We start from the raw sequence: 15,605 nt of genomic DNA, 5'->3' as shown, positions 1-15,605 counted from the left end.
GGTTTGTCTTAGGAACCTTAGTATTTCTAACAGCAACAGCAGCACAATGTTCACTGAAATATTGTGGTTGGTGTTTTTTGGCATGATATATGTGGAACGTTTGTCTATCAAATCAATCAGGGTAGAGTTATCTGGACATTTTGAGATTTTAGCGAGTGTGTGAGTTAATCAACAAGGGAAGATGCATAGAATTACATAACATTTTTAAATCATCAGACACATGCTTTAACCAACACCAGTTGAGATCACCAATCAAGATCATTTCACTGTAAAAAAGTTTAGACATAAGGTGCATCAGGGAAGAAAATGCATCACCGAGAGCAGAGGGGGGTCTATAACAGCCAATCACAGTTGTACAGAGACCATTTGAAACCTCAATATTCAAAGCAAGACATTCCAACTGTTTACAAACAGTTTCAACATACAGTTTACAAATAGTCTTTACATACAGTTGAAGTCGGAAGTTTACAAACACCTTAGCCAAGTACATTTAAACTCAGTTTTTCACCATTCCTGACATTTAATCCTAGGAAGAATTCTGTGTCTTAGGTCAGTTAGGATCACCACTTATTTTAAGTATGTGAAATGTCAGAATAATAGTAGAGTGATTTATTTCAGCTTTTATTTCTTTCATCACATTCCCAGTGGGTCATAAGTTTACATACACTCAATTAGTATTTGGTAGCATTGCCTTCAAATTGTTAAACTTGGGTCAAAGGTTTTGGGTAGCCTTACACAAGCTTCCCACAATAAGTTGGGTGAATTTTGGCCCATTCCTCCTGACAGAGCTGCTGTAACCGAGTGGGGTTTGTAGGCCTCCTTGCTCGCAGACACTTTTTCAGTTCTGCCCACAGATTTTCTATGGGATTGAGGTCAGGGCTTTGTGATGGCCACTCTAATACCTTGACTTTGTTGTCCTTAAGCCATTTTGCCACAACTTTGGAAGTATACTTGGGGTCATTGTCCATTTGGAAGACCCATTTGCAACCAAGCTTTAACTGACGTCTTGAGATGTTGCTTCAATATATCCACATAATGTTCCTTCCTCATGAAGCCATCTATTTTGTGACGTGCACCAGCCCCTCCTGCAGCAAAGCACCCCCACAAAATGATGCTGCCACCCCTGTGCTTCACGGTTGGGATGGTGTTCTTCGGCTTGGAAGCCTCCCCCTTTTTCCTCCAACCATAACGATGGTCATTATGGCCAAACGGTTCTATTTTTGTTTCATCAGACTAGAGGACATTTCTCCAAAAAGCACAATCTTTGTCCCCATGTGCAGTTGCAAACCGTAGTCTGGCTTTTTTACGGCGGGTTTGGAGCAGTGGCTTCTTCCTTCCTGAGCGGCCTTTAAGGTTATGTCGATATAGGACTTGTTTTACTGTGGATACAGTTACTTTTGTACCTGTTTCCTCCAGCATCTTCACAAGGTCCTTTGCTGTTGTTCTGGGATTGATTTACACTTTTCGCACAAAAGTACATTCATCTCTAGGAAACAGAACGCGTCTTCTCCCTGAGCAGTATGACGGCTGCGTGGTCCCTTGGTGTTTATACTTGCGTACTATTGTTTGTACAGATGAACGTGGTACCTTCAGGCGTTTGGAAATTGCTCCCAAGGATGAACCAGACTTGTGGAGGTCTTCAATTTTTTTTCTGAGGTCTTGGCTGATTTCTTTTGATTTTCCCATGATGTCAAGCAAAGATGCACTGAGTTTGAAGGTAGGCCTTGAAATACATCCACAGGCACACCTCCAATTGACACAAGTTATGTCAATTAGCCTATCAGAAGCTTCTAAAGCCATGACATAATTTTCTGGAATTTTCTAAGCTGTTTAAAGGCATAGTCAACTTAGTGTATGTAAACTTCTGACCCACTGGAATTGTGATACAGTGAATTATACGTCTCTGTCTTGAAGCAAGCACCAGTTAGCCTTGAGCTAGCCTTGAGCTAGGCCTATCTCCCGACTAGTCGGAGAAGAAAAAACAGCTAATTCTTGTTCTACAATATCTCTTTTGCTAATTTGCCTGGACCCTTTATTGCCGACACGGAGCCCCGCCGATCCATCACAACTGGTCTGCCGATGTAATCGTCCGATGTGGTTTCAACATGCTTTTCCGTTGTGATATTGCCGAAGACCCATCTGCATGCCCCGGCCCGCTAGTTTTCTGAACGACGAGTCTACCGCTCGCCTAGCGTAGTAGCGACTACGAATGGCTCCCTACCTGGTTAAATAAAGGTGAAATAAAACAAATATAAAAAAAGAATGTTGGCACCTCTGTTTAACTTTGCACGGCTTCTCTTTTTTGAGACCTACTGCAAGGTTAACATCTACTAGTCACAGATAAATGACTTGACTCCGATAGACTGCAGATAGGTACTTATCACAGCGGGAGGTCGTTCCTCCTTTTGCTAGATCAAAAGCGGTTCCTGCTGCGTGCCGACCACGTAGAAACAAACCTACCGTTTCTACTTCGCAATGCTCGTCAGTGGCCAAGAACTTGACTTTGAGCCATTTCAGAGCGCACAAACCCCCACTTGGGGGAGCCAACAGGAGTGACAAGAATTTTTTTTAAAAGAGGGCATTTTCTCCCTACATCCATGATTAAATGGCATAGACACACTGTAAGCACATAAACACAAAGACATACACTACTGGTCAAAAGTTTTAGAACACCGACTCATTCAAGTGTTTTTCTTTATTTGTACTATTTTCTACATTGTAGAATAATAGTGAAGACATCAAAACTATGAAATAACACAAATGGAATCATGTAGTAACCAAAAAAGTGTTAAACAAACCTGAATGTATTTTAAATAACTTCAAATAGCCACCTTTTGCCTTGATGACAGCTTTGCACACTCTTGGCATTCTCTCAACTAGCTTCATGAATGCATTTCAATTAACGGGTTTGCCTTCTTAAAAGCTTGTTTGTGAAATTTCTTTCCTTCTTAATCCGTTTGAGCCTATCAGTTGTGTTGTGACAAGGTTGGGGGGGGTATACAGAACATAGCCCTATTTGGTAAAAGACCAAGTTCATATTATGGCAAGAACAAATTAAATAAGCAAAGAGAAACAACAGTCCCTCATTACTTTCAGACATGAAGGTCAGTCAATACGGAACATTTCAAGAACTTTGAAAGTTTCTTCAAGCACTATGATGAAACTGGCTCTCATGAGGAGGAAATGAAGACCCAGAGTTACCTCTGCTGCAGAGGATAAGTTCATTAGAGTTACCATTCTCAGAAATTGCAGCCCAAATAAATGCTTTACAGAGTTCAAGTAACAGACATCTCAACATCAACTGTTCAGAGGAGGCTGTATGAATCAGGCCTTCATGGTCCAATTGCTGCAAAGAAACCACTACTAAAGGACACCAATAATAATAAGGGACTTGCTTTGGCCAAGAAACACGAGCAATGGACATTAGACCGATGGAAGTTTGTCCTTTGGCCTGAAGTCCAAATTTGAGATATTTGTTTCCAACCGCCGTGTCTTTGTGAGATGCGGTGTGGGTGAACGGATGAACTCCGCATGTGTATTACCCACCGTAATGCATGGAGGAGGAGGTATTATGGTGTCTTAACCAGCCATGTCTTAACCACACAAGTAGCGTGATAGAGCACATTGACTCATTAAAAGATGTCTCTCCAATTTTTAAGGACCAACACACACACACACTGCGACCTGCATGTTCCACAAAACCACCTCCTCACATTCAGCCTCTCTCTCCTCTGTCATCCTCTCAGGCATCCCGAGGGTGGCCCAGTGTAAGTTCTCCCTGCCCCTCCGTCTGGTCTGCTGCCCCTCCGCCCCCTCCAAGAACGCCAAGTATAAGATCACTGTGGATACCAACAAACCGCCGGTCAACCTCAGCGAGGTCTTCCCAGGTAACAGACCATAGAGATCTACCTGAGTCACCCCAGAACTTGGTCTGTACCATTAGATATCTACATGTCCTGTTCTCCACTGGTCCCCTGTACACCCAGGGATAGTGGGAGAGTGGTGTACCGTGACAATAGTGGTTATGTTTTAAGTCTGCTTGTCTTCGATAGTGTCAACTGCATGACAGTGAGTGGCATGTATTTGCCCTGGAATGGAGAGTGAGTGGTATGTATTGATGCTGTTGATAGTGTTAGTGTGAATCTAGTCTACCTGCTGTTGGTGAGCAGGTCTCAGCCCTGGGAAGCAGCGCTGACTATCAGTCATTATCTGGACCTGGGCATGGCGTCTCCTACCACACAGGACCCCTGTCCCAGATTAGATGCATGAAGATAGTGTGTGTGTGTGCGTGCGTGTGTGTATGCGTGCGTGCGCACGGCTCTGTGGGTAGATAAAGAACAATGTGATGTGCTCTCTTCACGTTGGCTGGCGTCCTGAGGAGAGATAAGCTGCCATATCTCTGTCTGACATCCCATCACTGGAGACCCCACTGTACTGGCCCCTGAGAACCTCAGAGACAGAGTGTGTGTGGTAGGGAACCCATACCATATCTCTGCCTGACATCTGCCTGAGTCCACACTGTACTGGTCCGTGAGAACGTTAAGTCTGTGTGTGATTAATGGGTTATTGTGGTGTTTCAGGGGACTGTTTTCATTTATGTGCCATAATCAGATATCTGTATCCTTGACCAATGGACTCTAGTTCCTATTGTTCTCACTAAATGTCCCTCTCTGTGTTGTAGACTTTCTGGAGAAGTCTGAGGACAAGGAGGGAAACGCTCTGGCCTTCCACTTCCTCTCAGGGCCCAGAGTCACTGTAATGGCCTCCAAGACCTCCCGTGAGTACACACACACACGCAGCATCTTCTAGCACTTGGTTGATGTGGAGTTGAGCTTTCTCTACCTCCCTCTCCCTTTCTCTCCCCCCTCCCTTCTACCCTCTCCAGAGCGCTACCGTATCCAGAGTGAGAGTTTTGAGGACATCTGGCTGGTGGCTAAGGAGCTGGTGCAGCGCTTCGACCGCCACTTTGCCAAGCAGGGAGTCAAAGACTTCAGAAACAGCTTTGCAGGCCCTATACCTCTGGCTGAGTACTTTGAGACTGTCGACCACCACTTTGAGGTGTGTAAGGAACACAGACACACTGTCACACACACAGTCATGTGTTGTGTTTCTAGGTACAGCTTTTGTCTGCAGTGTTAGAAAAACATTGTGTGTGTGTGTGTACATATAGCTGCGTGTGAGTGCAGAGAAGTACCAGGACCTCCTGTCAGAGCGGGCGGTCCAGTTCAGAGCCATCCAACGCCGTCTCCTGACCCGCTTCAAAGACAAGACCCCCGCCCCCCTACAGAACCTAGACACACTGATGGAGGGCACCTACCGCCAGGTCAGACACACACACAGTAGACCAGGACACTCTCAGGCATGCACATAGCATTTAGAAACATGATGAAAGGAGAGTCTCTCTCCCTTCCCTTCTTCCCTCTCTTTTGTGAGGTGTTGATTCTTCCCTACCTCACACCGTATGGTTATTTACACACGCACACACACACACACACACACACACACACACACACACACACACAGACACAGAGAGATAAATGAGTGCACTAGTGTTGATTTACAGAGTGATGGGCCTACACTGCAGATTTATGCACTTCCTGCTACTACTGAGGTGCTAGCTCTCACCCTATGGTATACTTATAGCAGACAAGCACTGCCTTGACCACACACACACAGGAATACACACATAATGCCATGACCACACACAGGAATACACAAACATACACACCCATGCTTGTGCAGACACACACACACACACACACACACACACACACACACACACACACACACACACACACACACACACACACACACACTGTAAGCACATAAACACAAAGACATACACTACCAGTCAAATGTTTTAGAACACCTACTCATTCAAGGGTTTTTCTTTATTTTTTTTGTATTTTCTACATTGTAGAATAATAGTGAAGACATCAAAACTATGAAATAACACATATGGAATCATGTAGTAACCAAAAAAAGTGTTAAACAAATCAAATAGAATCTATATTTGAGATGTTTCAAATAGCCACCCTTTGCCTTGATGACTGTTTTGCACACTCTTGGCATTCTCTCAACCAGCTTCATGAGGTAGTCACCTGGAATGCATTTCAATTAACATGTGTGGTTTCTTAAAAGTTAATTTGTGGAATTTCTTTCCTTCTTAATCCGTTTGAGCCGATCAGTTGTGTTGTGACATGGTAGGGGGGGTAAACAGAACATAGCCCTATTTGGTAAAAGACCAAGTCCATCTTATGACAAGAACAGCTCAAATAAGTTAAGAGAAACGACAGTCCCATCATTACTTTAAGACATGAAGGTCAGGCAATACGGAAAATTTCAAGGACTTTGAAAGTTTCTTCAAGTGCATTCGCAAAAACCATCAAGCGCTATGATGAAACTGGCTCTCATGAGGACCGCCACAGGAATGGAAGACCCAGAGTTACCTCTGCTGCAGAGGATAAGTTCATTAGAGTTACCAGCCTCAGAAATTGCAGCCCAAATAAATGCTTTACAGAGTTCAAGTAACAGACACATGTCAACATCAACTGTTCAGAGGAGACTGAGTGAATCAGGCCTTTGTGGTCGAATTGCTGCAAAGAAACAACTACTAAAAAGGACACCAATAAGAAGAAGAGACTTGCTTGGGCCAAGAAACATGAGCAATGGACATTAAACTGGTGGAAATGTGTCCTTTGGTCTGGAGTCCAAATTAGAGATTTTTGGTTCCAACTGCTGGGTCTTTGTGAGACGTGGTGTGGGTGAACAGATGATCGCCGCATGTGTATTACCCACCGTAATGCATGGAAGAGGATGTGGGGGTGCTTTGCTGGAGACACTGTCTGTGATTTATTTAGAATTCAAGACACACTTAACCAGCATGGCTACTACAGCATTCTGCAGTGATACACCATCCCATCTGGTTTGGGCTTAGTGGGATACACCATCCCATCTGGTTTGGGCTTAGTGGGATACACCATCCCATCTGGTTTGGGCTCATTTGTTTTTCAACAGGACAATGACCCAACACACCTCCAGGCTGTGTAAGGGCTATTTGACCAAGAAGGAGAGTGATGGAGTGCTGCATCAGATGGCCTCTACAATCCTCCGACCTTAACCAAATTGAGATGGTTTGGGATGAGTTGGACTGCAGAGTGAAGGAAAAGCAGCCAACAAGTGCTGAGCATATTTGAAGATTCAAATATAAAGAATATTTGGATTTGTTTAACACTTTTGGTTAATATGTGATTCCATATGTGTTATTTCATAGTTTTGATATCTTCACTATTATTCTACAATGTAGAAAATAGTAAAAATAAAGAAAAACCCTGGAATGAGTAGGTGTTCTAAAACTTTTGACCGGTAGTGTGTACATGCACACAGACACACACACACACACACACACACACACACATCTATCTCTGTCGTCTAGGCTCGTCTTATCGCCCGGTTAGACATTATTTACTAATTCGGGAGACGGGCTGTAATAAGAATGTGGGAGTGTTTGTGTCTTTCTCTTGCTGTGTGTGGGGGGAGCCTTCCTTTTTAAATGATTAAACAAAGAAACCTCATTAGAAACCTCTGTATGGTTCGGTGTGTGGGAGTGTGGGACAGTGTGTTTGTGGTGTCATTATACTGTGTGTGTGTGTGTGTATGATTGTTTGTTTTGATTTGAAGTTCCCATTGTGAGTGTGTGATGATGTGTATGTCGGGTGATGAGTTCCAACTGTGTGTGGATTACTGTATTAGTTCTGTGTGAGTGCGTGTGTGCGTTTTGAGTGGTGTAGACTGTCTGACGTTGAAAAGTGATGGTCCCTTGCCGTCACTGTTTACAGTAGGGGCTCGTTTGGTGAGGCACTCTTTAACGCTGTTCATTAGCTCTCCTACGGCTCTGGGAGTGGATGACATCATTAGATATTTAATGTGTCAGTACTTCACCATTACTCCTATCTGAGTAGAACCATGCAGAGCTCACACTGTAGATGCACTCCGCATAAGGTCCACTACGAGGTGTACTCATACCCTCACCGTGAGGTTCTTGACGGCATCGAATTGACGTTAAGAAGCTGGCTATGTTAGCCAGCTAGGTACCTAGACTAATTGAGGATATTTTACTGGGCTTTCTGTCCTTAGGTTCAACAACTACATGCAGATTGGTCCTTCTCATTTAACTAACTTAATTCCATAATTTTAATTCCATCTGGCATTGATTAGAGATCTCTCACGTTGCTTGCTTGCTACACATGGAGCTGACTGTAGACAGTCAGAACTCGTTTTAGAAGTTTGGTGTTTTCTTGAATTAAGTATTTCAAATGTCGTGGTATATCGTTGTGTGTAGCATGGATCATTTCATTTAGACAAAGCCGTTCAAATTGGCCTATGAGTATTATTCAGATATTAAAATAACCAGGCCCATCCCTAACTATAATATTGTAACGACCCTGGGTTTATAAGCGCGGAAATAGACTCTGCCGCCGCACAAGCATCCTTTAGCGCATGCGGCACAGTCGATAGCACGCCGGACCTCGGGCTCGAAGGTCGAGGGTTCGAGACCTGCTCCCTGCTGTTTCATTACAATATGTATTAAAAACCTGTGTAATATATTTTAGCAATGTAAGTCATTTCATTAATTGCATACATTTTTGTTTCTAAAGTATGTCGTTTTGACAATGCTGTTCGTGGCAGATATCTGTCTAAATGCACTGCATGTCCCAGTGCCAGCTAATGCTATTACTATATCAGTGTCTCTTTGTTTCGCTAATGCTAGTTGATGCTGTCCCAGCGCTGCTGCCTGTCCCCTAGCATTACTAGTGCCCTGAGTGATTCTCTCTATACAGTATTACTCCCTAGTCTGTCTAATGTGCTCCGGTGTCAGTCAGTCCCGCTTCCCGCCAGCGCCTGCCACCCACCGTTGATTCGGGAAGTTTCTGACACTTTATACGTGCTGTAATGTATACACCCAATAATGGACTCTATCGACGGTCTACTAGGAAGAGTGATGCACGCGTCAAATAAATTATTCATATCTCTAGGTGGGTATGGTTTATATAGCCCTTCTGAAGGTCTGTGAGCTATGGTGGTTCTCACAAACTCAGCGCTTTAGTTACAACCGGGGTTGTCACTCATGAGTCTTCATCTTTTGAAATGCCAAATGTGCTTGTAAATGACGGGGGTTAAAAGTTGTTTTTAGCTACAGTACATGCCTTATTGTGCTTAGTCAGGGATAGTACACTCAAATGACAATTTTGCCTAATATTATGGATACCAAGAAAATGGTCTGTGGACCCAGAGACTCAGCAAGTGGTAGATGAGGTACATGTGTACTTTGGATGAACTAAGTGCAGCATCATCGAATGTCAGATTGGTAAATATTATGCATCTTATCTGAGGCCAGGCTGGGCTTTCAGTTAGGGGATTTCCCCTCATTAATGTTTGTGTATGTTGTTTGTCATCGAGAGAACAGAGATACTGTGAGAGGCCTGTGTGATTTTTCTGCTCTAGTGTACATTCATATAGAGGGGGATAATATTTCCTTTGTTCATTATTTCCTCATCTCTTCCTCCTATATTTTATTCATGAAGGCCAGATGCGGCCTGCTCTATAATGTGTATGTGAGCTGGCCAGAGGTGTCTGTTTCCTCCACTTTTTATTCTCACTACTTTAAAATACGTTACTCATCCTGGCCCCACGGTTTATAGTTCAGCCTGGCTCACCCTTTAACTCTCTGTTTGATTAATCTATGGCAGGTATGGAGAGGTTAGCCAGAGGGCTATCTTAGCCTAGCCTTAGCATTCCTGTTTTTCTCCTCTGCTGTTGATCTCTGAGCGAAAGCACACTGCTGTCACTCGGGACCGGGAAAGACATTTCTGGGTGGGGGGTTGCAGAGGGGAAGGAGGGTGTGATGAGTGAGGGGGGAATATAAATATTTGCCTAGTGTTTATCTCCGGTGAAATGGCCACGGTGTTAGCATTAGCGCGCTATCCTAGCGGGCCGCGGCACTAGCTGTCTGGGAGCTGAGTTTGAGTTGAGCGGAGGCTCTCTGTAATTAGCAGTTCAAAAGCAGGAGGTGGGACGCTTTAGTTTTGACTGACAGTCCGCTCGGGGGCCTCTCGTTCCAGTAATGGAGGCTTCTCTCAGACAGCGGCTGAATTATCTGTGCCCAAATGGAGCGCTAAACATGGCTAAACACAGATCCCACTGTGTACGTGAGGCCCTCGCGATTAACGGCTGGGGCTCTCTCTGAGCGCTGTGTGTGTCCATTGAGATGTGTAAATGTGTTTCCTCGGTAAAATACCCTGGGGTCAGAAAAAAAGGAGAAACAGAGGAACTCCCTCAGGTCCTCCTGACCTTTCATCTGCTACACAAACACAGACCGCACCTAAGAGACTGCATTTCAAACTGGCCTTCGAACACACACACAGACACAGGATAAATGAACATGCAGCCTACCCATCATGCACATTTAGGAGTCACTGGGGCCCTCCTCTATGAATGTCTACCATATCAATGAATGACTGTCTTTCATATAGCTGACTGACATATAGGCATGTGTGTGTAAGCGTGGGGGACAGATGGTGATTGATATAGAGGAGTGTGTGTGTGTGACACAGGCAAGTATCTGGAAAAACCTGTATTTTATAAATGTGATGTCATATGGAAACCAGTGTTGTGTGTACCGGTAGATAGTATTGTTACTGTTGGGAGATCATTCTTATGGTCGTCTCGTAAAAATGTCTGAAGATGGGCATATCAGGGTACTCCTGTAGGATGTAACATTTTCATTGCAAGGCCCATAAATAAATACCTTTCTATGTACAATACATTGAAATAGTATTTAAATCAATGTTAAAAAAAGTATAGAAAGAGATGGAAATATCAATGGTCATGGAGACCTACACCTCTGTACTGTATGCATACATAGAGCAGAACAGTGTTTTGGGGCTAATTCCTCATGGATCATGGCCAGACAGAGATCAGCCTCTGGTCTTAAATACTGTGTCACTTCCTGTACCTCTTGGGTCAGAAGAACGTCATCATGAAAAAGGCTTTTGTTTGCTTACTAGAGAAGGCACTGTTTAGTATCTTTAGTGGTGTCTGTGACCAGATACTCAAAGAAATATCTATGATGTAAAAGAGTGTTTGCCACACACTAGGGTACGTCCTAAATAGCACCCTATTCCCCATTTAGCGTACTACATAAGGAATAGCTTGCCATTTGGGACACCGATTAAGGGTGTGTGCGTGCGTGTTTGTGTGCGTCGTCTCCTGCCCCCTCAGGCCATACACAGCAGGAGGGAGAGAGGAGAGGGCGTGTGACTGGGGTGCTTTATCTAAGAATGTCAAATCCCTGAGAGGAGCCACAGCAAAGCCCATCTCTGCCAGTCTGCACAATCCCCTCACACACACACACACACACACCATCCTCCTTCTCTGTTCCCATGGAGAAGGCCCAGGTGTTTGCCCAAAGGCAGATAGAGATGGGGGCTAGAGAAGGTCTGAGGTGTACTGTACCTACTTGTAATGCTTCTGTCTGTGGGACTCCCCTGGGTGTGGTGGACTTTTATCACAAACATGTCCGGGTGTATTACTGGTGAGGGAGAGAGAGCCACCCACCCCTGTCTTCTCCTTTCCTTCATGACCACATGAGATGAAATCAAAGGTGTGTCAGTCAATCCAGTTCTAGTGTTTTCAATTCAATCTGTTTCATTGCACCATTTCATGTGACTATGTAAAACTTTTTAGAACATAGATGGACATCACCATACAGAACTACATAGCAGGATATCCAGTTGAATATATTTCTTGGGGTTATCTGGATATTTTAGAATGTTCAGTCCCTTGTTGCTTACCACATCACATTCTACTCTGTTGCTTATAACACAGCAGCCATTAAATTAGCTAGCCATATTGGCTGGCCCACTAAGTGTCATAGAGATTAGCCCATTGTCTTTCCCCCTGGGCTTTATTAATCAAAGAATGTGTCATTTCCAGTCTATTCTATACAGTCTAGTTCCACAGTATGCCATTAGCCCAGAGTCATTTCCATGTGCTTTAATGACTAAATGGAATTTATCCAGGTTCCCTACACTTCCCTGCACTCAACAGCTATCATTTCTCCAGTAAGTTCTATGCTTTCGATTTCTTATCCCAACGTAATTTTCCCTGCACTTAAACTAAACTGGGCCATTTTCCCAGTCCATTCTGTCCACTCTACATCTATGTCATTATCCCCTAGTGTGTTTTTCCTCTCCGGCTAAAGAATGTCATTTCTCCTCTCAGCGAGGGAGGGCTTAGCACATGCCACAGGCCCAGTGTTCCTCTGTGTTCCACAGGTTTAGAACCCTAATCTCATTGTGTCTGCTGAGTGGCTGTTAGCGGCCTGAGTGGAGAGGGGATTCCACACTGTAATGGAGCATGCCTTCTCCCACTGGTCCTTTGTTATTAGCCTCTCCGAGGTTAGCCACCAGCTAACGGGATTATTCACACGGTGTAATTAAAGTGAGAAGCACTCACACACACTCCTGTACACCGCCAAGCATGCACGGACGCACACGCATACACACACACCCTCGCCTCCATCAGAGGTGCTCATTATCCCCGGGCCCACAGAGGCTCGTTATTGGGGTCTTTTGGGGATGTCTCACTCTGATGTATGTCCCACAGAGCTGTGCTCCAGGCACCACTAAAACCCCCTGATCTCCAGGAGGCCCTTGTCCTCCAGTCATACTTCGCTCACTCTCACTATGCACTGTTTTCATTCAATTATATATTTTTGTTACCATATCATAAGTGTTATATTTTAGTCATATATTAACACTGAAATGTCACATTGAAGTAGAATAAACCTCGAGCGCATATACTCCAGTGTTGGCACCAGCAGTGTTTTCTATCGCTCAGCTAGCACTCAGCTTTCCGTGTCACGGCCCTCTCCTCTTGATTCTGAGAATTCAATGGCAGGACCAGAGATACTTGGGAAACGGGTCAATGACTGTGTTTCTGAAAATATATACTGCTGGATAGTCTTCAGCAGATTGTGTGTGTATGCGTGTCTGCGTGCGTAATAAAACATTTGAACTGTGTGTGGAGTTTTTCAGACAGATATGATTTACCGAATCCATGTACATATGTATCAACAGACCGCTTGTGTTAAAGCTGTACATCATTTACCTCGTTGGCTTCCTCATTCACCTGTGTACCTGTTAGCTCCATCACGACAGTCCTCACGGACTTCCTAAGGGAACGCAAGGGATAATGGGTGATGTCATGAAAGCGAAGGGCTTCAGTACAGTATGTGAACCCACACCACCTTCCTCTCTCCTGGGAGACACACACACACAGTGCCAGTGGCTAGCAGCATTCTCCATCTCTTCTCTTGAGACATACATACGTGCGTACGTACGTCGGTAGGTAGGTAGGTAGGTTGGTTGGAGTCGACATAGGTAGGTAGGTTGGAGTCGACGTAGGTAGGTAGGTTGGAAGGTAGGTTGGAGTCGACATAGGTAGGTAGGTAGGTTGGAGTCGACGTAGGTAGGTTGGAGTCGACGTAGGTAGGTAGGTAGGTTGGAGTCGACGTAGGTAGGTAGGTTGGAGTCGACGTAGGTAGGTAGGTTGGTAGGTTGGAGTCGACGTAGGTAGGTAGGTTGGAAGGTAGGTTGGAGTCGACGTAGGTAGGTAGGTTGGAAGGTAGGTTGGAGTCGACGTAGGTAGGTAGGTTGGAAGGTAGGTTGGAGTCGACGTAGGTAGGTAGGTTGGAAGGTAGGTTGGAGTCGACATAGGTAGGTAGGTAGGTTGGAGTCGACGTAGGTAGGTAGGTAGGTTGGAGTCGACGTAGGTAGGTAGGTAGGTTGGAGTCGACGTAGGTAGGTAGGTAGGTTGGAGTCGACATAGGTAGGTAGGTAGGTAGGTTGGAGTCGACGTAGGTAGGTTGGAGTCGACATAGGTAGGTAGGTAGGTAGGTAGGTAGGTAGGTTGGAGTCGACGTAGGTAGGTAGGTAGGTTGGAGTAAACATAGGTATGTAGGTAGGTAGGTAGGTTGGAGTCGACATAGGTAGGTAGGTAGGTTGGAGTCGACGTAGGTAGGTAGGTAGGTAGGTAGGTAGGTAGGTTGGAGTCGACGTAGGTAGGTAGGTAGGTAGGTAGGTAGGTAGGTAGGTAGGTAGGTAGGTAGGTTGGAGTCGACGTAGGTAGGTAGGTAGGTTGGAGTTGACGTAGGTAGGTTGGAGTCGACGTAGGTAGGTAGGTAGGTAGGTTGGTTGGTTGGTTGGAGTTGACATAACCTGAAAGGCCGCTCAGCAAGGAAGAAGCCACTGCTCCAAAACTACCATAAAAAAGCCAGACTACGGTTTACAACTGCACATGGGGACAAAGATCGTGCTTTTTTGGAGAGATGTCCTCTGGTCTGATGAAACAAAAATGGAACTGTTTGGCCGTAATGACCATCGTTATGTTTGGAAGAAAAAGGGGGAGGCTTGCAAGCTGAAGAACACCATCCCAATTGTGAAGCACAGGGGTGGCAGCATCATGTTGTGGGGGTGCTTTGCTGCAGGAGGGACTGGTGCACTTCACAAAATAGATGGCTTCATCTCAAGACATCATTTAAAGTTAAAGCTTGGTCACAAATGGGTCTTCCAAATGGACAATGACACCAAGCATACTTCCAAAGATATGGCAAAATGGCTTAAGGACAACAAAGTCAAGGTATTGGAGTGGCCATCACAAAGCCCTGACCTCAATCCCATAGAAAATGTATGGGCAGAACTGAAAAACTGTGTGTGAGCAAGGAGGCCTACAAACCTGACTCTGTTACACCAGCTCTGTCAGGAGGAATGGGCCACAATTCACCCAACTTATTGTGGGAAGCTTGTGGAAGGCTACCCAAAATGTTTGACCCAAGTTAAACAATTTGAAGGCAATGCTCCCAAATACTAATTGAGTGTATGTAAACTTCTGACCCACTGGGAATGTGATGAAAGGAATAAAAGCTGAAATAAATCCTTCTCTACTATTATTCTGACATTTCATATTCTTAAAATAAAGTGGTGATCCTAACTGACCTAATACAGGGAATTTTAACTAGGATTCAATGTCAGGAATTGTGAGAAACTGAGTTTAAATGTATTTGACTAAGGTGTATGTAAACTTCGTACTTCAACTGTGTGTTTGTGTGTGTGAGATTTATGTCTCACACACAGTCCCTATCTGTTTCTGGCTCCGTCTGCCAGCTTAAGGTAACCCTAGACAGTAGAGAGGGAGACCGTGGCAGAGGACAACGAAACAACAACAATCATGCCCTGCCTGTGGCTTTATCTACTGGGACCAGAGGAACTTACTATTGTTGTCCCTGTACTGACTAAAGTGTTTTGCTCATACGAGAGAATTCCATTGCTTAACATGTATGTTTATGGTTATGATTTTGGATGCTGATCACTTTGTGTGTGTGTGTGTGTGTGTGTGTGTGTGTGTAAATGTTACTCTAACCCTGTGGTCTGTAAAGATTGCTACGTATGTTGGCTGCAGCAGCCTGGTTCACGCGACACTGCTTGTTGATAATTCTACTGATTTACCTTCTTTGGCCCCAGTGCATGTAATGAATGGGTGTGTCT

At 44.6% G+C, this 15,605-nt stretch overlaps 1 protein-coding gene across 3 annotated transcripts in view; it reads left to right on the top strand.

The window, feature by feature from the left end:
• bbs9 (Bardet-Biedl syndrome 9) overlaps positions 1-15,605 on the top strand; it is a 204,915-nt gene that overhangs the window by 55,774 nt on the left and 133,536 nt on the right. For all 3 annotated transcript variants that reach the window (XM_036972410.1, XM_036972409.1, XM_036972411.1), the window contains 4 exons: positions 3,747-3,887; positions 4,682-4,777; positions 4,886-5,058; positions 5,171-5,323. In XM_036972410.1, coding sequence (XP_036828305.1) covers positions 3,747-3,887; positions 4,682-4,777; positions 4,886-5,058; positions 5,171-5,323 — 563 coding nt within the window. The remainder of the gene's footprint in view (positions 1-3,746; positions 3,888-4,681; positions 4,778-4,885; positions 5,059-5,170; positions 5,324-15,605) is intronic.

This window comes from Oncorhynchus mykiss, chromosome 3 (genome assembly GCF_013265735.2).
Source record: "Oncorhynchus mykiss isolate Arlee chromosome 3, USDA_OmykA_1.1, whole genome shotgun sequence".
Lineage (NCBI taxonomy): Eukaryota > Metazoa > Chordata > Actinopteri > Salmoniformes > Salmonidae > Oncorhynchus > Oncorhynchus mykiss.
Note: the sequence above shows the minus strand (reverse complement) of the source record. Positions and strands in the feature narration are given on the sequence as shown.